The following is a 23,500-nucleotide window of genomic DNA, read 5'->3' as shown; positions in this document are numbered from 1 at the left end:
ACCTTGCTCATCCAGCAAGATGTACCTGAGTGTTTATTTGGGGTCTATTCATGTTTTAAGCACTGCGTTCTAGACAGAGACCTGTTTGATGGAGTTTGGAGCTTACCTGGGGGAGCAAATATATAACTTAGTAATACAGTTAGAGGCAGAGGGAACAACACAGGAAGGCAGTGACAGAGAATCAGTCCATGTGACAGGTCTTGGGCTAATGAAAAAGCAGGAGGTGTCAGGTACAGGCTGGTCTGGTTGGTTCTCGTTGGGGTCCCCTGTTCTAAGCACAGGATTGTTCCTGGGAGAGAATTGGCCTGGAGGCAGAGGTAGGACACCATGCCCCTCAATGAGAGAGGATGAAGAAAGGAGAGGCAAAACCCCAGATGGGTCCTCACCCAGCCTCCTCCAAGAAATTATTGGAGAGAAGGAGCCAAAACCATGATTCATCCCAAGTCCCAAAGACATAAATTTTATTTCATTTGCTTGGAAAGTGAGACGCATGGATGGGCCTGAAAATTAGGCAAGACAGAATGGAATGAAACAACCAGAAAGATAGTTAATTTATTTTCAATAAAATTTATGAAAAAATGCAGCCCTAATTGGGGACCCTGGGTACCATTTAGAAATATACTGACTTTGTGGGTGTTCAGCCTCTGTCTCCACTAAAGACATTACTTCATTCCTTTAGACTCACCCTTCCTCTCTACCTTCAACTCTACAGGAAAATATTATATCCACACCAACATCAAAACATGCCCTAGTGTCCTCTGGCAAGAACTTTCATGCTCAGTTCCCTCTTAATCTTATTTCTCACACTCACTTGCTGGGTGACATTTAGTCAGTATCCTCACTTCTGTGGGCCTTATGATTCCCATCTATAAAATGAGAAATAGGGCTTGATGGTCCCTCAGAGCACTTCCACTTAGATATTCCAGTTTTCACTCTCTCCTGGGCTGAGTTTGTTAGAATATGGGAAATGAAATGAGTGAAACAGCACTGCTTAGGACATCTTGCTTGTTCATTAGAAATTCTAGCCAGGCCTGGTGGCTCATGCTTGTAATCCCAACTCTTTGGGAGGCTTAGCGGGCAAATTGCTTGAGGCCAGGAAGTGGAGACCAGCCTGGCCAAGGGCGATACCTCATCTCTACTAAAAAATACAAAAATTAGCAGTGCATGGTGGTGCATGCCTGTAATCCCAGCTACTCAGGAGGCTGAGGCACAAATTGCCTGAACTGGTGAGGTAGAGGTTGCAGTCAGCTGAGATTGTGCCACTGCACTCCAGCCTGGATGACACAACAAAACTGTCTTTAAAAAATAAAAGAAAAGAAAAGAAAAGAAAAGAAAAGAAAGGAAAGGAGAAGAGAAGAGAAGACAAGAGAAGACAAGAGAAGAGAAGAGCAAAACAAAGAACAATTCAAATTTGGTAGTCTCTTTAAGTGAGATTGTCAAGTTGGTGGCATGGGACTGTTATGGGGGCTCTGTCTCTGATACTAAATTTTGTGACCATATAGTCACTCTCTGATGATAAGGTTGTCTTTCTCTGGCCTGTGTCTGTCATGTAGGAATATTTGGAGAACAAACTTGCCCCAAAAGGGTAACACCTAGTTTGAGAAGAAAACGGGAGCCCTAGGGGTAACACTTACTCTGGAAAGAGTGTCTCTCTCCTTCCCAGGACTGGCTGAGTGGCCGGTGAAGATTCCATGGCTGTAGGAATGGAAAGCTGTCCAAGTACCCCAGCACCTCTTTCCCACAGCTCCTCTCCTAGCCCAGTTAGAATCCCCAAAGTCTGCTGTGTTACTGAACTTTATTCCACTGTAGTCTCTCAGGCAAATCCCTTCATGACATAGTTCCTCAGCTATGAAGGAGCTTGCATTGATGATAAAGGCTCCCTCTAAGATCTGATATTCTCTCTTGCTCTCAGAGCCACGAAACTTTGAGAAACAGTTTCTGAAGACTCTGCTATCAGCCTGATTCCTCCCCTACACCCTGCTCTGTGGCAAATCTTTATTCTTTGGCCTTAGTCAATGAATATGAGTGAACCAAAGATAAAACCAAAGACAGAAGGATGGGAGGAAACTGTGGAAGAGGGAGAAAGGAACACAGAGACCATGGGGAAAGAGAAACAGACTTAGGCACAGAGAGGCACAGATAAACAATGAGATACCAATAGACCGACAGGGACACATTGTCAGAGACAAGCAGAAGGGGTGCGCCCATAAGTGCGCACGTACGATGGAAAATGAATGAAGAATGAGGACACTCCACCACTCTCCAAGTTAACAAGATGAAGACCCAAGATGGCGGCATTCACTCTGAAGGCAGCCTGGAAAGTGGGAGACAAGCTTTGTCCACTCCCTGGGGTTGACTAGAGCCCTCAGCCCAGTGCAGCCTAGGGGTGCAAGGATCAAGATCCATTCGATGAGAGACCCTTCCTCCCAAGCTGTGAGCTGTGGGTGCCAGTTAGTCCCATTTGTGACCTTGGGAACTTAGTGTTCCCAGAAGAAAGGGGGTGGCCGGCTTGTCTCCAGTTCTTATATCCAAGGTGCAGCAGCTGAGTATTCCAAATTCTGGAACCACCAGAAAGGCTGGCCTCTCTTCAGCATGGGATCTTCGGGACTTTTGAGCCTCCTGGTGCTATTCATCCTCTTAGCGAATGTCCAGGGACCTGGTCTGACTGATTGGTTATTTCCCAGTAAGTATTGGCCTCAGCCCTTACCCTAGAGAGAGGGGAGTCTGCTGGGAGGAAGGAACAGGGAACAACTCTTCAGATCTGGGTTGCTTTCCACCATCTTAGCCCAGGTCTCGGGTTGGGAGAGGAGAGAGATCTTTGTAAGATCCCTCCTGTGGAAGATCCCTTCTGGGAATGCAGTAACCCCGACTTAGGCAATCCCCACTTTCAGCCCCTTTGAAGTGGAGGGCCTTTATCAAGGAGGTGGAGGAGAGTCATAGGATCTAGCTTTCAGGGGAGTTGCTACAGGAATCCGGGAAACCAAGGGAACTTCTCCTTACCCCGCGAGCAAAACAGGCCCCTTCCTTGAGGCATCATCTCTATTCAATCCTGGTTCTTTCAAATGTGGTCCCATAAAGTGTCCCTGTATCTCTAGGGGCTCACTGCTTTGAGATAAAGGACAGCATCCAGAAGTGCCTTTAAACTTCAGACACTAATATTCCATGACTATAATGTAACAATGATCATTATTATCATTTGCTGAACACTCAGGAAGTAAGGATTTCTGAAAAGGGATGTTAAAACTACAGAGGGATCTGGAATCAGACTTAGTGGGTTCAAATCTTGGTAGCCCTGTAATCTTGGGCAAGTTACTTACATTTTGTGGGCCTCAGTTTCTAAAGCACATGGGTGTGAAACTGCTCCTTCCCTAGGGAGATGTCCCACAATCAGAGAAGAATGAATTCAGAGAATGGGATGTGTGTACAAGGCACAGACAATGCCTGGACAAAAAGAAGTGCTGTGTCTTCAGCTGCGGAAAAAAATGTTTAGATCTCAAACAAGGTAACATTCAGAGCCGCAGAATAACCAACCCCTCCTCCCCCTGTCCTCACCTTCTGCCGTCCTGGACTGGCTTTGTGCCCTGATCGCTGAGGGCTGGTCTCTGGCAAAACTACTGGACTTCGGAGACCTGCAATTTAGATTCATTACTGTGCCAAATATGGTGTGTGCCATTAGTAATGACCTTTTCCTATCAGGTGATGCCTGAGACTCAGTTTCCCAAAACAAATGACTGGTGAAGGAGTGGCATTGAATCAGATTCTTTTGGCTATTTGGATACCTGTCACTCTTATAATTTTTTGAGCCCCAGGTGGCCATTGTTGCCCTAACATATACAACATCGTTGCTGCAAGTGATAAATGAAGCAATTTGTATTTCCTAACTTTTTTGCTATGGAGTGACCACCTCTCTGCCTACACAAATCCAGCTTTGCACCAAAACACCTCTCCTGACTGCTGCACAACAGACGGCTTTTCCTTTCTGCTGCATCTTAATTTCATGCCCATCTCCCTGGGATGCAAAAAGACTGACTATCGAAGATTTTTTTTATTCATTCAACAAATATTTATTGAGTGCCTCTGAGACCCACAATAGGATTTGATCTGCTCAGTGTGGTCAGGGAGGTTGGGATTGCCTTCTCTGAGAAAGCAAATCTGGAGTTGAGTTGAGAAAGATGGGTAATGTTTTAGGCAAAAAGTGGGTGGAAGGGTTTTCCAGGCACAGGGAGTAGCATGCACAAAGGCTCAATGGTGGGGCCTGGGGAGGCCAGAATGCAGAGTGAGCACGAGCATGGGACAAGGAAAACAGATTCTGGGTGGGCAGAGATCAAACGATTCAAGTATGGTGGACCAGATTAAAGAGTATGGCCTGGATCGAAGGGCCATGGCAATCCACTGAGGCAGGGCATCACATGACAGGTTCATACTACATCTATAGAGTTTAAAATAGGAGGAACAGAGTATCTTAAAGGACTTCAAGGTGATAGAAATGGTGACTGGAACTAGAGGTAGCTGAGGGGATGAAGAAGAGTAGGACGTGCTCGAAAGGTATGTAGGAGGTAAAGTAAACAGGACTTGACAGAGAAGTAGAGTGGGCAGGTTAGGGGGCTAAGTCACTCATATGCTAGCAGGTAAGGATTCTGAATTCAGACCTCCTCAGTTCAACTCCTACCTCCAGTTTTTACCAGTCTTTTTGTCTTGGATAAATTAACAACTTTCCCTCACTGTGCCTCAGTTTTCTGAGATAATAAAAGGATCAGTGTAGAAGGTTATTTTGAGGATCCAATTGACCTGCATGATGTGCTTAGAGCAATGCCTGGCACATAGTAGCCACCTGATACCTATTTGCTTATTTGTAATTCTTGGCTAAGGGCTCCTAAATAGCAGAGGTCATGCCTTTTCTCTGTTCCGTGAAGCATTAGGCACATAACAGGTGCTCAATGAATAATTTATTCAGTTTAGAACAGGATACATTTTCTTTTACCCTCAACATTCTATAAGGTTCTGTACTGTGCCAAGCTACCTATTAGGAACTGGGATGCCAAGATGGAAGCAGACACACTAGAAACTCACTCCCTGCTCGCCAGAAACTCACAGCCTCAGGGATGACACTGAAGATATAAACAAATGAAAAATGAGTGCACAGATTCTGAAGCAAGGTGTGGCAGTGAGGACTGCAGAATGGAGTCAAGGGAGACATCACAACAGTTGATGTGTGAGAAAGGTTTTGAAGGAAGAAGAGGAATGTCACTGTGAGCAGTGCAAAGGGATGGAGGTATGGGGGTGGCACGGGGTGTTCAGTATTGCTGGAGCATGTGGCTGGAAGGGGTTCTGTGTCAGGGGAGGAGGCCAGCGTCACAGTAGGAGCCAGACAATGAAGGGCCCTGTGGGTCATGGGAGGATATTGTCATGAAGTGAAGGTAGGTCTTATCTGTGGAATGACATGATAAGCCTGGTTCTCAGATCCATCAGATCCTTCCCTGTGGTGGGAAGCATGAATGATTGATTGGAGGGGCCAGGACTGGAGGCAGGGGATCAATCTGAGGTTATCTCAACAGTCCAGGCATGAGACAGTCCCTGAGGCTTATATTAGAGAGACTGGCAGAGAGGTGAGCTATAGGAAGTAAAAATCAACAGGACCTCATTGTTTAGCAGTGGAGATTAACCCAAATGGAACTGTGTAAGCATAATTTAGCAGGGACCTGCGTTTGTTTGGTAGAATTGCTATAACAAAGTACCACTGACTGGGAATCTTAAATAACAGAAATGTATTGTCTCAGGTTCCTCAGGCTAGATCCAAAGTCATGGTGTCAGCACGGTTGGTTCCTTGTCAGGGTTATGGGGAAGAAGCATGTTCCATTCCTCTCCCCTAGCTTCTGGTGGTTTGCTGAAAATCTTTGGTGTTCTTTGGCTTGTAGACACAGCACCCCAATCTCTGCTTTCACATTCATACGGTGTTCTCCCAGTGTGTTTGCATCTGTCCAAATTAACCTGTTTTTATAAGGACACCAGTCACGTTGGTATAGGGGCCCACCCTATTTTTGTCTGACCTTATTTTAGCTAATGTCACCTGCAATAACCTTATCTCCAGGGATGCAGATGCCCACTCTGGGGTCTCCTTGCACATGTGTGCAATATGTCAGTGGAGCTGTGCTCCTGCCGTGTGATAAGGGAAAAGGAGCCAATTCCGGTTCCATCTATAGTGGTTGCCAGGGAGAATAATAACAACTGTTTATTTCTGGAGTGGGCACACTGAGTTTTCAACTCTGGAGTCTTTCTGCAGATGTATGTGAAATGCCAAATGAAACTGGCCCCTGCCTGGCTTTTTTTATTCGGTGGTGGTATGACAAGAAAAATAATACTTGCTCCACATTTGTCTATGGTGGCTGCCAGGGAAACAATAACAACTTCCAATCCGAAGCCAACTGCCTGAACACCTGCAAGAATAAACGTGAGTCCTAGGGGCCCCGGTCTTTCATCCTCTCCAGTCTCATGCTGGGAGGTCTGGGTGTTGACTGGTCCTTTCCAGGACAGCTACGTCTTTGGCAGACCTGCTGCTGACAGAACCAGCTCCGATCACGAGGTAAAAATGTACCTGGCAAAGCGGTAGACAAAGCTACTTTCTGGCAACTGAGGATGAGAAGGGATGTAGAAGTAATCAAGGCTGGCAAGTATGGGGGGAGTTAGGAGGGCTGGAGGAAGGGTGTAGAAGTGGTGAAGTCTCAGAGATGAATTGCAGAAGAGGCACAGGACGTTAAACCTAGACACGCTGACCAACCAACCCTTCCAAGCCATCAATGTCTCAACATAGCTCTTTGCCAGCAAGTCACTCCTATTTGTTTTTCCTTGAAGGAGATGGAGAGCTCCCCAAAGCAAACCCACTTCTTTTTAGTGTTTTTCTGTGCAAAGATGTATAAGCATAACTTCAAGCTCCAAAGATAAGCTGAACCCAAGATACTCACCTGTTTCTGTCCTGCGTTCTCTGCAGGCTTTCCCTGATTGGATAAGGATGGGCTGGAAGAACTACCAGAGTGTGGCTCATGCTCTGAGGACTGTTCGTGTACTTGACTGATGCTCCAGATTGACTTCCAGTTTCACTCGCAGCATCCCAAGATCTTAGCCCTTCGCCAAACAGAACCCTTGCATCTCCCTCCTTTTCCTCCATCTTTGGCTCTTTTGATGCACAATATCCTTCCGTTTTGATTTCATCTTTATGTCCCCTTTATCTCCAACTTCTAGAGCTCCCAGCTTATATCTGTGTCACTCTCAATTGTTTCCAATAAAGAACATGATGTAATCCTGTGCCTCTGAGGCTGAGTAATTGACATCTTTTTGGCACATTACACTTTGCAGAGTAAGGGATCATTGAGGCTTCTGGTGACATCATTCAAGGGAGTGAAGACAATCAGAACTTTGAGAGTTGAGAGCTCCAGGAATATTGTTATTGTTATCTTCTTCTGTTTCCACAAAAGATTGTAAAACCCTTTTTAGGCAAGGACCCAAGGACAATGCCTTAGTTTGGATCCTCTACAAACTAACCCTGGGAAAAGGGCATGGGTGCATGTAGTTTGTTTGAAAGATCGCCCAAGACATACAAGATGGGGAGTGGGATGAGTAATTCAGAGAAGAGAAGGGAAGAGAGAAGAATCTATTAGGAGCTTGGTACCACTGTGGCTGAATCCTACTGGTGACCTTTTTAAGAATCGCGTACAACAGGCTTACAAATTTTCTTTTTAAAAATATTTTATTTTATTTTAATTCTGGGATACATGTGCAGGACCTGCAGGTTTGTTACATAGGTAAGCCTGTGCCATGGTGGTTTGCTGCACCTATCAACCCATCACCTGGGTATTAACCCCGCATGCATTAGCTATTTATCCTGATGCTTTCCCTCCCTCTGCCCCCTCCACAGGCCACAGTATGTGTTGTTCCCCTCCCGATGTCCATGTGTTCTCACTGTTCAGCACTCACTTACAAGGGAGAACGTGCGGTATTTAGTTTTGTTCCTGCGTTACTTTGCTGAGGATAATGGCTTCCCGCTTCATCCATGTCCCTGCAAAGGACGTGATCTCACTTTTTTTTATGGCTGCATAGTATTCCATGGTATATATGTACCACATTTTGTTTATGCAGCCTATTGGTGATGCACATTTGGGTTGATTCCATGTTTTCGCTATTGTAAATACTGCTGCAGTGAACAAACTCATGTATGTATCTTTATAAAAGAATGATTTATATTCCTTTGAATGTATACCCAGTAATGGGATTGCTGGGTCAAATGGTATTTCTGGTTCTAGATCTTTCAGGAATTGGCACACTGGGAGCCGCCGATTAAGGCCCCCTTCCCCCAGGGTAGGTACCAGGTAGTCCCACTGATGGCCTCAGGGATCTGGTGTTCCTGACGGGGGAGTCTGGCTGGCTTGTCTCCATGACTGTCTCTTGGAGTGCTGGGCCACATCGGGGCCGGCAAAGCGCAGAGGTAGGAGCTGCTGAGCAGCAGTTCTTAGTTTTGGTGCCATCAACCGGGCTAGTACTTCCTAAAATGGGACTCTCAGGACTTCTGCCAATCCTGGTACCATTCATCCTGTTGGGGGACATCCAGGAACCTGGGCATGCTGAAGGGATCTTTGGCAGTAAGTACTGGGGACTCAGTCCTTGCAACGGAGGAAGGAAATTCGGTGGGGAGGAAGGAACAAACAACAATTTTGCAGTTGAGCAATTATTTTCTCCACCTGTGCCTGGAATTCCGGGTGGGAAAGACGGGAGCTATTTGGAGTCTCTTGGTAAGAGACTCCCTTGGTGAATATAGGCATCCGAATCTGTGGCAACTGACTCCTTGTTGCCATTTCAAAAAGTTCTTCCTGGAGGTGCCTGGACCTAGAGCTCATGAAATGAACTGAGAAAGAGTAGTAAGCCCAAGGAAGTCTCCCATAAGAAAAACAGCCTGCTCCCCACAGCACTACCTGTGTCAGCTTCCAAATGTTCTCATTGCCGCCCCCACACCCACACCTACAGAGGATCCTAGCCCTTGGGGTAAAGAATGGACTCCAGAAGTCTCTTGGAATGCTGAAATGTGAAGACTCACAATTAGCAGCTAACTGTACTGAGCACTGAAAATTAGTGGTTGAAAGTGAGCACTCAGGAGCCACACATTGTAGGTTCAAATCCTGGCTCCATCCCTGAGTAGCTGTGTGACCTTGGGCAAATTCACATAACCTCCTTGTGCTTCCAATTCTTCTGTTTATAAAATGTGAATATTAAGAGTACTTACCTATAGATCTGTTTAAAAAAAAAGAAAAGAAGAAAATACAAGAAAAAAGAAAAGGAAAGGAAAAGAAAAGAAAAAGAAGAAAAAGACGAAAAAAGAGAAGAGAAAAGCAAAGAAAAATTCGATTCAGTAGTCTCTTTAGGTGAGATTGTCAAGTTGGTGGCATGGGATTCTTATGGGGGCTCTGTCTCTGAAACTAAATTTAGTGACCTCATAGTCACTCTCTGATGATAAGGTTGCCTTTCTCCGGCCTCTGTCTGTCATGTAGGAATATTTGGAGAACAAACTTGGCCCAAAAGGGTAACACCTAGTTTGAGAAGAAAACGGGAGCCCTAGGGATAACATTTACTCTGGAAAGAGTGTCTCTCTCCTTCCCAGGACTGGCTGAATTGCCAGTGAAGATTCCGTGGCTGTAGGAATGGAAAGCTGTCCAAGTTCCCCAGCACCTCTTTCCCATAGCTCCTCTCCACAGCCCAGTTAGAATCCCCAAAGTCTGCTGTGTTACTGAACTTTATTCCACTGTAGTCTCTCAGGCAAATCCCTTCATGACATAGTTCCTCAGCTATGAAGGAGCTTGCATTGATGATAAAGGCTCCCTCTAAGCTCTGATATCCTCTCTTGCTCTTAGAGCAACAAAACTTTGAGAAACAGTCTCTGAAGACTCAGCTATCAACGTGATTCCTCCCCTACACCCTGCTCTGTGGCAAATCTTAAATCTTTGGCTTTAGTCAAAGAATATGAGTGAACCAAAGATAAAATAAAAGACAGAAGGATGGGAAGAAACTGTGGGAGAGGGAGAAAGGAACACAGAGACCATGGGGAAAGAGAAACAGACTTAGGCACAGAGAGGCACAGATAAACAATGAGATACCAAGGGACTGACAGGGACACATTGTCAGAGACAAGCAGAAGGAGTGCGCTCGTAAGTGCACACGTACGATGGAAAATGAATGATGAGGACACTCCACCGCTCTCCAAGTTAACAAGATGAAGACCCAAGATGATGGCATTCACCGGAAGGCAGCCTGGAAAGTGGGAGACAAGCTTTGCCCACTCCCTGGGGTTGACTAGAGCCCTAGCCCAGTGCAGCCTAGGGGTGTAAGGATCAAGATCCATTCAATAAGAGACCCTTCCTCCCAAGCTGTGAGCTGTGGGTGTCAGTTAGTCCCATTTGTGACCTTGGGAACTTAGTGTTCCCAGAAGAAAGGGGGTGGCCGGCTTGTCTCCAGTTCTTATATCCAAGGTGCAGCAGCTGAGCATTCCAAATTCTGGAACCACCAGAAAGGCTGGCCTCTCTTCAGCATGGGATCTTCGGGACTTTTGAGCCTCCTGGTGCTATTCATCCTCTTAGCGAATGTCCAGGGACCTGGTCTGACTGATTGGTTATTTCCCAGTAAGTATTGGCCTCAGCCCTTACCCTAGAGAGAGGGGAGTCTGCTGGGAGGAAGGAACAGGGAACAACTCTGCAGATCTGGGTTGCTTTCCACCATCTTAGCCCAGGTCTCGGGTTGGGAGAGGAGAGAGATCTTTGTAAGATCCCTCCTGTGGAATATCTCTTCTGGGAATGCAGTAACCCCGACTTAGGCAATCCCCACTTTCACCCCCTTTGAAGTGGAGGGCCTTTATCAAGGAGGTGGAGGAGAGTCATAGGATCTAGCTTTCAGGGGAGTCGCTACAGGAATCCGGGAAACCAAGGGACCTTCTCCTTACCCCGTGAGCAAAACAGGCCCCTTCCTTGAGGCATCATCTGTATCCACTCCTGGTTCTTTCAAATGTAGTCCCATAAAGTGTCCCTGTATCCCTAGGGGCTCCCTACTTTGAGATAAAGGACAGCATGCAGAAGTTCCTTTAAACTTCAGACACTAATATTCCATGACTATAATGTAACAATGATCATTGTTATCATTTGCTGAATATTCAGGAAGAAAGGATTTCTGAAAAGGGATTTTAAAACTTCAGAGGGATCTGGAATCAGACTTAGTGGGTTCAAATCTTGGTAGTCCTGTAATCTTGGGCAAGCTCGTTAAATTTCGTGGGCCTCAGTTTCCACATCTGCAACATGGGGATATTAATAGAACTTCCTTCATAGAGCGATTATAAAGATTAAATGAGATCATACACTTAAAATGCTTAGAAGAGTGCTCGGCTTATGGTAAATACTTAGCAAATGTTAGATAATATGACTGCGCATCTGTTACTCGGATGAGGGCTTTATATACTTTGTCTCATTTTTTTCTCACAACTCCGTAAGGTCAAAATGATTTTACAGATGATGAAACCAAGGTTCAGAGAGGGTCAGAATTCAGACCAAGAGTCAGAATTCAAAATCTTAACTGGCTCCGGGGTAAGTGATACTAATTGCTGTTTAATACCACCACCTAGAGGAACTTCCAAACACCGATTCCTCAACAAAGCGAAAAAGACCAGATCAGCTTAATTCAGTGGCCCGCAATTGGGAGATTTTGCCTTCCAGGGGAACTTTGTAGTGCCTGGAGACATTTTCTATTGTTACAATCAGGGGGTGCTACTGGTGTCTGATGGGAAGAGGCCTGGGATACTGCTGAACATCCTACAATCCCCAGTTCAGCCTCCCCAAAAAAGAATTATCCAGCCCAAATATTACTGGTGGTTGAGAAATTCTGCCTTAGATGGGATGGAGCTGGGGCGGGGGGGCGGGTGGGAAGAGAGGGAGGAGTGGTCAGGGGGAAAGGAGGGTGTATGCAGTAGGGAAGTGAGTGAGGCCACCCTGAGGAAAAGAACTCCTGGGGGCAAGGAAAGTGGAAGCAAACTTCCCTGACTCTCTAGAATTGCCTTGTGTCTGGCAAAGCGGGGAGACACTACGCTCTCTAAGGCACATGGGTGTAAAACTGCTCCTTCCCTAGGGAGATGTCCCACAATCAGAGAAGAATGTGAATTCAGAGAAAGGGATGTGTGTACAAGGCACAGACAATGCCCAGACAACAAGAAGTGCTGTGTCTTCAGCTGCGGAAAAAAATGTTTAGATCTCAAACAAGGTAACATTCAGAGCCGCAGAATAACCAACCCCTCCTCCCCCTGTCCTCACCTTCTGCCGTCCTGGACTGGCTTTGTGCCCTGATCACTGAGGGCTGGTCTCTGGCAAAACTGCTGGACTTGGGAGACCTGCAATTTAGATTCATTACTGTGCTAAATATGGTGTGTGCCATTAGTAATGACCTTTTCCTATCAGGTGATGCCTGAGACTCAGTTTCCCAAAACAAATGACTGGTGAAGGAGTGGCATTGAATCAGATTCTTTTGGCTATTTGGATACCTGTCACTCTTATAATTTTTTGAGCCCCTGGTGGCCATTGTTGCCCTAACATATACAACATTGTTGCTGCAAGTGACAAATGAAGCAATTTATATTTCCTAACTTTTTTGCTATGGAGTGACCACCTCTCTGCCTACACAAATCCAGCTTTGCACCAAAACACCTCTCCTGACTGCTGCACAACAGACGGCTTTTCCTTTCTGCTGCATCTTAATTTCATGCCCATCTCCCTGGGATGCAAAAAGACTGACTATCGAAGATCTTTTCTTATTCATTCAACAAATATTTATTGAGTGCCTCGGAGACCCACAATAGGATTTGATCTGCTCAGTGTGGTCAGGGAGGTTGGGATTGCCTTCTCTGAGAAAGCAAATCTGGAGTTGAGTTGAGAAAGATGGGTAATGTTTTAGGCAAAAAGTGGGTGGAAGGGTTTTCCAGGCACAGGGAGTAGCATGCACAAAGGCTCAATGGTGGGGCCTGGGGAGGCCAGAATGCAGAGTGAGCACGAGCATGGGACAAGGAAAACAGATTCTGGGTGGGCAGAGATCAAACGATTCAAGTATGGTGGCCAGATTAAAGAGTATGGCCTGGATCGAAGGGCCATGGCAATCCACCGAGGCAGGCATCACACGACCAGTTTCATACTACATCTATAGAGTTTAAAATAGGAGGAACAGAGTATCTTAAAGGACTTCAAGGTGATAGAAATGGTGACTGGAACTAGAGGTAGCTGAGGGGATGAAGAAGAGTAGGACGTGCTCGAAAGGTATGTAGGAGGTAAAGTAAACAGGACTTGGCAGAGAAGTAGAGTGGGCAGGTTAGGGGGCTAAGTCACTCATATGCTAGCAGGTAAGGATTCTGAATTCAGACATCCTGAGTTCAACTCCTACCTCCAGTTTTTACCAGTCTTTTTGTCTTGGATAAATTAACAACTTTCCCTCACTGTGCCTCAGTTTTCTGAGATAACAAAAGGATCAGTGTAGAAGGTTATTTTGAGGATCCAATTGATCTGCATGATGTGCTTAGAGCAATGCCTGGCACATAGTATCCACCTGATACCTATTCGCTTATTTGTAATTCTTGGCTAAGGGCTCCTAAATAGCAGAGGTCATGCCTTTTCTCTGTTCCTTGAAGCATTAGGCACATAATAGGTGCTCAATGAATAATTTATTCAGTTTAGATCAGGATACATTTTCTTTTACCCTCAACATTCTATAAGGTTCTGTACTGTGCCAAGCTACCTGTTAGGAACTGGGATGCCAAGATGGAAGCAGACACACTAGAAACTCACTCCCTGCTCGCCAGAAACTCACAGCCTCAGGGATGACACCGAAGATATAAACAAATGAAAAATGAGTGCACAGATTCTGAAGCAAGGTGTGGCAGTGAGGACTGTAGAATGGAGTCAAGGGAGACATCACAACAGTTGATGTGTGAGAAAGGTTTTGAAGGAAGAAGAGGAGTGTCACTGTGAACAGTGCAAAGGGATGGAGGTATGGTGGTGGCACGGGGTGTTGAATATTGCTGGAGCATGCGGCTGGAAGGGGTTCTGTGTCGGGGAGGAGGCCAGCGTCACAGTAGGAGCCAGATAGTGAAGGGCCCTGTGGGTCATGGGAGGATATTGTTATGAAGTGAAGGTAGGTCTTATCTGTGGAATGACATGATAAGCCTGGTTCTCAGATCCATCAGATCCTTCCCTGTGGTGGGAAGCATGAATGATTGATTGGAGGGGCCAGGACTGGAGGCAGGGGATCAATCTGAGGTTATCTCAACAGTTCAGGCATGAGACAGTCCCTGAGGCTTATATTAGAGAAACTAGCAGGGAGGTGAGCTATTAGGAGGTAAAAATCAACAGGACCTAATTGTTTAGCAGTGGAGATTTACCCAAATGGAACTGTGTAAGCATAATTTAGTAGGGACTTGCATTTGTTTGGTAGAATTGCTATAACAAAGTACCACTGACTGGGAATCTTAAATAACAGAAATGTATTGTCTCAGGTTCCTCAGGCTAGAAGTCCGAGAACATGGTGTCAGCACGGTTGGTTCCTTATTAGGGTTATGGGGAAGAAGCATGTTCCATTCCTCTCCTCTAGCTTCTGGTGGTTTGCTGGCAATCTTTGGTGTTCTTTGGCTTGTAGACACAGCACCCCAATCTCAGCCTTCACATTCATACGGTGTTCTCCCAGTGTGTTTGCCTCTGTCCAAATTAACCTGTTTTTATAAGGACACCAGTCATGTTGGTATAGGGGCCCACCCTATTTTGGTCTGACCTCATTTTAGCTAATGTCACCTGCAATAACTCTATCTCCAGGGATGCAGATGCCCACTCTGGGGTCTCCTTGCACATGTGTGCAATATGTCAGTGGAGCTGTGCTCCTGCCGTGTGATAAGGGAAAAGGAGCCTATTCCGGTTTCATCTATAGTGGTTGCCAGGGAGAATAATAACAACTGTTTATTTCTGGAGTGGGCACACTGAGTTTTCAACTCTGGAGTCTTTCTGCAGATGTATGTGAAATGCCAAATGAAACTGGCCCCTGCCTGGCTTTTTTTATTCGGTGGTGGTATGACAAGAAAAATAATACTTGCTCCACATTTGTCTATGGTGGCTGCCAGGGAAACAATAACAACTTCCAATCCGAAGCCAACTGCCTGAACACCTGCAAGAATAAACGTGAGTCCTAGGGGCCCCGGTCTTTCATCCTCTCCAGTCTCATGCTGGGAGGTCTGGGTGTTGACTGGTCCTTTCCAGGACAGCTACGTCTTTGGCAGACCTGCTGCTGACAGAACCAGCTGTGATCAGGAGGTGAGAATACACCTGGCAAAGCGGTAGACAAAGCTACTTTCTGGGAACTGAGGATGAGAAGGGATGTAGAAGTAATCAAGGCTGGCAAGTATGGGGGGAGTTAGGAGGGCTGGAGGAAGGGTGTAGAAGTGGTGAAGTCTCAGAGATGAATTGCAGAAGAGGCACAGGACGTTAAATCTAGACACGCTGACCAACCAACCCTTCCAAGCCATCAATGTCTCAACATAGCTCTTTGCCAGCAAGTCACTCCTATTTGTTTTTCCTTGAAGAAGATGGAGAGCTCCCCAAAGCAAACCCACTTCTTTTTAGTGTTTTTCTGTGCAAAGATGTATAAGCATAACTTCAAGCTCCAAAGATAAGCTGAACCCAAGATACTCACCTGTTTCTGTCCTGCGTTCTCTGCAGGCTTTCCCTGATTGGATAAGGATGGGCTGGAAGAACTACCAGAGTGTGGCTCATGCTCTGAGGACTGTTCGTGTACTTGACTGATGCTCCAGATTGACTTCCAGTTTCACTCGCAGCATTCCAACATCTTAGCCCTTTGCCTAACAGAACCCTTGCATCTCCCTCCTTTTCCTTCATCTTTGGCTCTTTTGATGCACAATATCCTTCCGTTTTGATTTCATCTTTATGTCCCCTTTATCTCCAACTTCTAGAGCTCCCAGCTTATACCTGTGTCACTCTCAATTGTTTCCAATAAAGAACATGATGTAATCCTGTGCCTCTGAGGCTGAGTAATTGACATCTTTTTGGCACATTACAACTTTGCAGAGTAAGGGATCATTGAGGCTTCTGGTGACATCATTCAAGGGAGTGAAGACAATCAGAACTTTGAGAGTTGAGAGTTCCAGGGTTATTGTTATCTTCTTCTGTTTCTACAAAAGATTGTAAAACCCTTTTTAGTCAAGGACCAAAGGACAATGCCTTAGTTTGGATCCTTTAGAAAGCAACCCAGGGAACAGGGCATGGGTGCAGGTAGTTTGTTTGAAAGATCTCCCAAGACATACAAGATGGGGAGTGGGATGAGTAATTCAGGGGAGAGAAGGGAAGAGAGAAGAGTCTATTAAGAGCTGGGTACCACTGTGGCTGAATCCTACTGGGGACCTTTTAAAGAATCATGCAAAACCGACTTATAAATTTTCTTTTTAAAAATATTTTATTTTATTTTAAGTTCCAGGATACATTTGCAGGACCTGCAGGTTTGTTACATAGGTAAGCCTGTGCCATGGTGATTTGCTGCACCTATAAACCCATTACCTGGGTATTAAGCCCCACATGCATTAGCTATTTATCCTGATGCTTTCCCTCCCCCTGCCCCGTCCAGAGGCCACAGTGTGTGTTGTTCCCTTCCCCATGTTCATGTGTTCTCATTGTTCAGCTCCCACTTACAAGTGAGAACATGTGGTATTTAGTTTTGTTCCTGCGTTACTTTGCTGAGGATAATGGCTTCCGGCTTCATCCATGTCCCTGCAAAGGACGTGATCTCATTTCTTTTTATGGCTGCATAGTATTCCATGGTATATATGTACCAGATTTTCTTTATGCAGCCTATCATTGATGGACATTTGGGTTGATTCCATGTTTTCGGTATTGTAAATAGTGCTGCAGTGAATGTATCAGGCATGTATCTTTATAAAAGAATGATTTATATTCCTTTGAATGTATACCCAGTAATGGGATTGCTGGGTCAAATGGTATTTCTGGTTCTAGATCTTTCAGGAATTGGCACACTCTCTTTCACAATGGTTGAACTAATTTCCATTCCATTCCACTGACAGTGTAAAAGCATTCATGTTTCTCCACAGCTTTACCAGCATCTGTTGTTTCTTGACTTTTTAATAATCACCATTCTGACTGGCATGGCGTAAACCCGGGAAACGGAGCTTGCAGTGAGCTGAGATCTGGCCACTGCGCTCCAGCCTGGGCTGCGACAGAGCGAGACTCCATCTCAAAAAAAAAAAGAAAAAAGAAAAATAAAACATAAGAATAGACATGTCAGGAGAAGTGTGAAATTAGAAAGAAGGAAGAGAGCTAGCATACTCTTAACCTCCAAACTCCCCCTGGGAAATGGGAGACTCTGGAGTTAAACCTCTCCTTCTGCTAAGAGAGCCTGGAAAGTGCAAGACAAGATGTGCCCTCTTTCCCTGGTAGACCAGAAAGCCTCAGATTGCTGAGGATCAGGAGCCGCCTATCAAGGCCCCCTTCCCCCAGGTAGTCCCACTGATGGCCTCAGGGATCTGGTGTTCCTGACGGGGGAGTCTGGCTGGCTTGTCTCCATGACTGTCTCTTGGAGTGCTGGGGCACACCAGGGCAGGCAAAGCGCAGAGGTAGGAGCTGCTGAGCAGCGTTTCTTAGTTTTGGTGCCATCAACCGGGCTAGTACTTCCTAAAATGGGACTCTGAGGACTTCTGCCAATCCTGGTACCATTCTTCCTTCTGGGGGATGTCCAGAAACCTGGGCACGCTGAAGGGATCTTTGGCAGTAAGTACTGGGGACTCAGTCCTTGAAATGGAGAAAGGAAACTTGGTGGGGAGGAAGGAGCAAAGAATAATTTTGCAGTTGAGAAATTATTTTCTCCACCTGTGCCTGGGATTCCGGGTGGGAAAGAGGGAAGCTATTTTGAGTCTCTTGGTAAGAGACTCCCTTGGTGAATACAGGCATCTGAATCTGTGGCAACTGACTCCTTGCTGACATTCTAAAAGGTTCTTGCTGGAGGTGCCTGGACCTAGAGCTCATGAAATGAACTAAGAAAGAGTAGTAAGCCCAAGGAAGTCTCCCATAAGAAAAACAGGCTGCTCCCCACAACACCAACTGTGTTAGCTTCCAGATGTTCTCATTGCAGCCCCCACACCCATACCCACTGAGGACCCTAGCCTTTGGGGTAAAGAATGGTCTCCAGAAGTCCCTTGGAATGCTGAAATGTGAAGACTCACAATTAGCAGCTAACTGTACTGAGCACTGAAAATTAGTGGTTGAAAGTGAGCACTCAGGAGCCACACATTGTAGGTACAAATCCTGGCTCCATCCCTGAGTAGCTGTGTGACCTTGGGCAAATTCACATAACCTCCTTATGCTTCCAATTCTTCTGTTTATAAAATGTGAATATTAAGAGTGCTTACCCATAGATATGTAATGAGGATTAAGGAGAAAAGGCAGCTCACAGTCAGTGCTTCATCCGTATTACTCATTGTTACGTCATGTTGCCCCGGGAAGTTTGACTAAGGCTTGTCAAACTGTGTTGCGTTAGTCTTCAAAGCAACCCTATGGGCAAATGAGGAAATCAAGACTCAGAAGTGCCTGGCACACCAAGGGTGGCCCAGAATTCAAAAGCCAAGCTATCTGATGCCAGAAATGTTGATCTCAATCATCGAGAGCCACAGCGCCTCCTGGGGGAGCAACCAAGCACAGCAAGATTGAGTGACCAGAATAGTCTTAGAGGAGTGCGTCTTTCTCCCAGGAACCTCGTAGATGGTGTGGATAGAGGGTAGGGGTTGGTTTAGGGATTCGATGGTGAGTTGTTACGGGGTTGGGGATGCGGGCAGTGTTGGGAAATTCCTGAGCTACCTGAGGGCCACTACCTTTTGGGGACAGGTGAAGTGGAAACAAGGTTCTTTAACTCTGCAGGGGTGCCCTGGGCTTGGAGAGGGGGAGCACTGGCTCCTTTAAGGCCTCGAGGGAATATATGTTCCCTTGCCTTAGAGCTGTGTCCCAAAATCAAAGTAGAATGCGAAGTGGAAGAAATAGACCACTGTACCAAACACAGAGATTGCCCAGAAAACATGAAGCGTTGCCTGTTCAGCTGTGGAAAGAAATGTTTAGACCTCAGACAAGGTAACTCAGATGCTTCCTAAATTTCCCAGTGCCCTCACCTCCTATCTCCACCTGCACTGCACTAACTCTGTCTCCTGGTTCACTAATGGTTAGTCTCTGACCTAGAGTTTAGGTACATCTTCTACTTGACACAAATCTGTCAGCCCTGGACTTGGGAGACACGGATTTTATTTCATTTCTTCCTCTATTTTGGTATGTGATGTGAACAATGTAGTTCTCCTTTCTGGATCTCAGTTTCCCTTTCCATAAGACAGGTGTTGATATTGGACCACATGGTCTCTTGGCTACTCTTCAGTGATTCTTGAGATGCCAAGTAGTCACCGAAGTCTCATCAAATGCCAACATTGTGTCAGGTTATGTGATAGCTATAAGAGACAGGTATATAATCTGTATTTCCTGGCTTTTTTCTCCAGGCCTCTCTGTCTATATAAATCCAGGATGCCTTCCCTGACCACCTTAGACCACCTACACTCTTTCTTCTCTGCTCATATTATTGAGCTGTAAAGAAGACCATCAAGGACTATTCATTCATTCTATTCATTCAACAAATATTGATTGGTGCCCCTGACAGCCACGATGGGTTCCACTTGCTCATTGTGGCCAGGAAGGTCAGAAAAGGTTTTTCTGGGAAAGATATCCATGATTTAAGATCTGAAAGATGAGTACTTAGACCAAAAATGGGAAGAAATAGCCTTTCAGGACAGGTAATAGCATGTACAAAGGCTCTGTGGCAGGAGACAGCATGTTCAGGCCTAGAAAGGCTGGAAAGCAGAGAGTGAGCAAGAGATAAGAAAGAGGAAGCTGGTAGTGTATATTCAGGGCAACTTGAATCTGTACTCCCAAGTGGCCATCCTCAAGTTTTGGGCTCAAATAAACGCCCTACTTAATCATATTTTCTGAATCTTGTTACTTTAGGTTGGCATACCTTTCAAGACAATAACTAGGTTTTCAGTGCTTTGACAAAACCTCAAATGTGTGGCCTTCCAACCAGGCATCCGTGGTTTCATATTGTTCAAGCATTTGTTGCATCCCTATGGATTGCAGCTCTCTGTAAGTTCGCTGTTGCTGGACCAAGAAATAAGGCATACACAGATTTCTACAGAAATTGTAATTCTATAAGAGATTTTCAGGAGATGGGGAAGGCTGGTATCTTTCAGAGTGCAAAGTGATTTTGGAATTGAAATGATTTCTTTGGGTTAAAGTTTGCCACTGACTTGTGTTCCTGAAACTTGAAGCATGAATATGTGGGCTGACAAATAGTCTCTCTTGATAAATAAACAAGTAACAAATTTTAAAAAGAGAGAAAGATGAAGCTGGGCTAGATGGGGGAAGGAGAGCTGGTAAGAGATCTGGTCTTGATCCTAACAGCAATGGATTAACCTATGTTCAAATCCCTTACCATCTGTGTGGTCATAGGAAAGTTATTTAGCCTCTCTAAACCTTAGTTTCCTCATCTGCATAATGAGAACAATAAGAGGACCTACTTTACAAGATTAAATGTTAGTAGATGTCAACTACTAAGAATAGTGCCTGACACTAATCAGTGCTATAATTGTTGTTTTGTCATGCTTCAGACTATGAGGTTCTAAAGAACTCTATTTGTACCTCATAGCACTATGGGCAAAATAATTGCTCAATAAATGCTTAAGATCAGGGTAGATTTGAGTTTCGGGGTTCTTTTTTCTGTGACTACTCCTGAAGCATCCTCTTTATGCCAAATTACCTGCTAGAAACTGCTGTATCAAGATGGCATAAGATGCAACTCCCTCTCAAAAACCTCACATTCTCATGGAGGAATCAGAAAATGTGAACAAGAAAGTACATGGAAATGATAAATGTGTGTGCAAGATTGAGAGGCAACAAAGAAAAGCAAGGAGTAAAGAATGAATCCAGGAAAGACTGCATAAAAGAGTCAATGTCTGGGAAGGGTTTTAAAGAATGAACAAGAGTGCACTTAGCAAGAGAGGTCTGGATATGTCAGGCATGTGCAAAGACACGGGGTGTGTAAGAACATACTATTTTTAGAGCATAAGTGTGGGAAGTTGGGTGTTGGGGCAGCATAAGAAATAAAGTTGGAGAGGAGGAGGAGAAAATGGATTCTGAAGTCTCTCTGGGTTTGGTAGAACTTTATCCTGTGCCCAGCAGATCTGCCATTCTGGAAACCAATGTCGAGCAGATTGCAGAAGTCTTGGAGATCAGCTGGTGGCCTTTCATGGAAGTCCTTGCAAAAGATAATGATGCTCGAATTAAGAAAGCGGCAGAAAGGAAATAAAGGAGAGCTATTTAGGAGGCAAAATCAGCCAGATTTAGTGTTCAGATGTTGGGGAGGCAAGGAAAAAGAAGCCATGTGATGTCACAGCTGTTCCTTCCAACAGCCCTGTTAGGCGAGCACGTTGGGATTTTGCATTCTCATCTTACAGATGAGGAAGTCAAGGACCAGAGAGGTAAAATGAGTGGTCAAGATTCACACTGAATTGGGAGCAGAGCCCCGAGCCAAATTTGCTTCTCAGCGGAGACAAAGAGAGCGGTGGTCAGAGAAAGGGAGAGATGGACATACTCCAGGGAGACAGGCACCCAAACAGCTCTGTTCTGTGATCTCCCTGCAGGTATATGCAGTATGCCACAGGAGGCTGGCCCCTGCCTGGCCTCCATACCATGTTGGTGGTACAATAAAAAAACAAAACAAAACAAAACAAAAAACCCTAAGATCTGCTCCGAATTCATCTATGGCCGTTGCCAGGGGAACAATAACAACTTCCAAACTGAAGCTATCTGCCTGGTCACCTGCAAAAAATACCATAAGTCCCGGAGGTCCCAGTCTCCTGTGCTCACCAAGGCCACACTGGGAGGTCTGGGTGTTGGCTGGTCTATTCCAAGACCTAGGTGGGCCTGAGAATGACAAAATCAGCTCTAATGCATAAGTATAAGTAGAAGGATATTTTGGGAAAGAGGGTGGGAAGGGAGGGATTAGTCAAAGGGATATTGTCAAGTACGAGGTGAGTAGTGGGTGTAGAGAGAAAACAAAAGTGTTGAAGTATCCCAGACCAGGTCAGATGGAAGCCCAGTAAACCCAGCCCAGCCCTGGGCACCATTCATCAGTCAATCATTATAGGCCTTTACTTCTCACTAAACCTTGTTGTTACTTCTCTTCCTTTTAAAGGTTATTTCTAACCAGGGCAACCACATACTTTATTGGCCAAACCAAATCACTTTTGAAAGTGTCTGAAGGTGAGGTGACATTAATTATTACACTGGGACAACAGGCATAAACTGAGACTCTACTGGACAAGTCAGAACCCATGATCATTCTAGGATCCCCCAAACTCACGTTCATTCCGTTCCTGCCCAAAGATATAAAAATGATCCCACCTCCTTTTTCCCATTAGGTGCAAGATTTGGTTCCTAATGTGGTCAGGGTCCAAGCATCTCACCCTTTAATCTTCTACCTCACAGGTTAGCCTTACTTTATACCATAAGGAGGAGCCTGAATAACCTCCAGGATTTGGATCATAATCCAGGCCTCTCTCCACGTGTGCCTGATTGATGCTCCAAATTGGCTTCCACGGGCCAAACCTTGGCTGTTGCAGAAACTGAACTCCAGGAATTGCTTACACCCTTTCTTCCAGTGTAGCATATCTTCAAACACAATGCTCTTCCCCTTGACCACTTCTCAGTATGAAACTCTATGTCTTCAACTTTCAGAACCCCCATTTATTCGTGTGAAGGCTTCAGTTGCCTTAATAAAGCGCTCTGTGGGGTCTGATTTCTCTGAGGCTGAATAATTCACATCTGCAATATGTTGATATTGACATATACTCACATCTCTCTATATGTAATTTTCAGAGAACAAGAAGCTATTGCACCTTCTGGTGACACCAGAAAAGGGAGAGAGTATGAAAATCCTGCAAATTTTCCTGTGGAAAGATAACTAACTCTTTTATTTAACATGGTGATCAAAATACGATATTTTAATTTTTATTACAGGTGAATTGGATAAAACATATACCCGAATGCTTGCAGCCGTGCTTGATGTCTGTAGTTCTGTTACAGGTTTGTGTCCTAGAAACACAGGAATTTTAATAAATTATCTTTTGTACAATTCCATTAAAAAAAGAAAAAATGCATGGTACATTTAAAATTACACATATTGAATTATCAAGTATATGCTTACTAGAAAAGAACTTCTGAACAGGCTTCCATAAGAGCTGATTTTTTTTTCCCACTGAAAATGTGATGTATCTGGCTAGGCTCAGTGGTTCATGCCTGTAATCCCAGCACTTTGGGAGGCCGAGGTGGGCAGATCACCTGAT

At 45.1% G+C, this 23,500-nt stretch overlaps 3 protein-coding genes across 3 annotated transcripts; all 3 read left to right on the top strand.

The window, feature by feature from the left end:
- Window positions 1–2,592: 2,592 nt before the first annotated feature.
- LOC102131614 (eppin-like) lies at window positions 2,593–7,271 on the top strand. The gene is given in 5 exon segments (XM_065521866.1): window positions 2,593–2,683; window positions 3,373–3,397; window positions 3,399–3,502; window positions 6,281–6,448; window positions 6,986–7,271. Coding segments are annotated over 5 exon segments (399 nt in total). The 3' UTR covers window positions 6,997–7,271.
- Window positions 7,272–8,425: 1,154 nt separating this feature from the next.
- Window positions 8,426–22,953, top strand: WFDC6 (WAP four-disulfide core domain 6). The gene is made up of 3 exons (XM_074003191.1): window positions 8,426–8,630; window positions 19,059–19,190; window positions 22,644–22,953. Exons 1-3 carry the CDS (start codon window positions 8,426–8,428, stop codon window positions 22,646–22,648), a joined length of 342 nt encoding a protein of 113 aa, XP_073859292.1. The 3' UTR covers window positions 22,649–22,953.
- LOC102128407 (eppin) lies at window positions 10,194–15,322 on the top strand. Its single transcript, XM_045363030.2, has 3 exons — window positions 10,194–10,658; window positions 12,148–12,279; window positions 15,049–15,322. Exons 1-3 carry the CDS (start codon window positions 10,568–10,570, stop codon window positions 15,207–15,209), a joined length of 384 nt encoding a protein of 127 aa, XP_045218965.1. The 5' UTR covers window positions 10,194–10,567; the 3' UTR covers window positions 15,210–15,322.
- Window positions 22,954–23,500: the final 547 nt, after the last annotated feature.

Source organism: Macaca fascicularis, chromosome 10, assembly GCF_037993035.2.
Source record: "Macaca fascicularis isolate 582-1 chromosome 10, T2T-MFA8v1.1".
In the NCBI taxonomy this organism is placed as follows: Eukaryota; Metazoa; Chordata; class Mammalia; order Primates; family Cercopithecidae; genus Macaca; species Macaca fascicularis.
Note: the sequence above shows the minus strand (reverse complement) of the source record. Positions and strands in the feature narration are given on the sequence as shown.

Bases quoted from the DNA above. Each gene is read 5' to 3' on its own strand.
- WFDC6 (XM_074003191.1), top strand. From the start codon at position 8,426: ATGACTGTCTCTTGGAGTGCTGGGCCACATCGGGGCCGGCAAAGCGCA. The intron at 8,631-19,058 runs GTAAGTACTGGG...CCCTTGCCTTAG, and splicing joins TGCTGAAGGGATCTTTGGCA to AGCTGTGTCCCAAAATCAAA.
- LOC102128407 (XM_045363030.2), top strand. From the start codon at position 10,568: ATGGGATCTTCGGGACTTTTGAGCCTCCTGGTGCTATTCATCCTCTTA. The intron at 10,659-12,147 runs GTAAGTATTGGC...CTCCTTCCCTAG, and splicing joins GACTGATTGGTTATTTCCCA to GGAGATGTCCCACAATCAGA. The intron at 12,280-15,048 runs GTAACATTCAGA...TCAACTCTGGAG, and splicing joins ATGTTTAGATCTCAAACAAG to TCTTTCTGCAGATGTATGTG.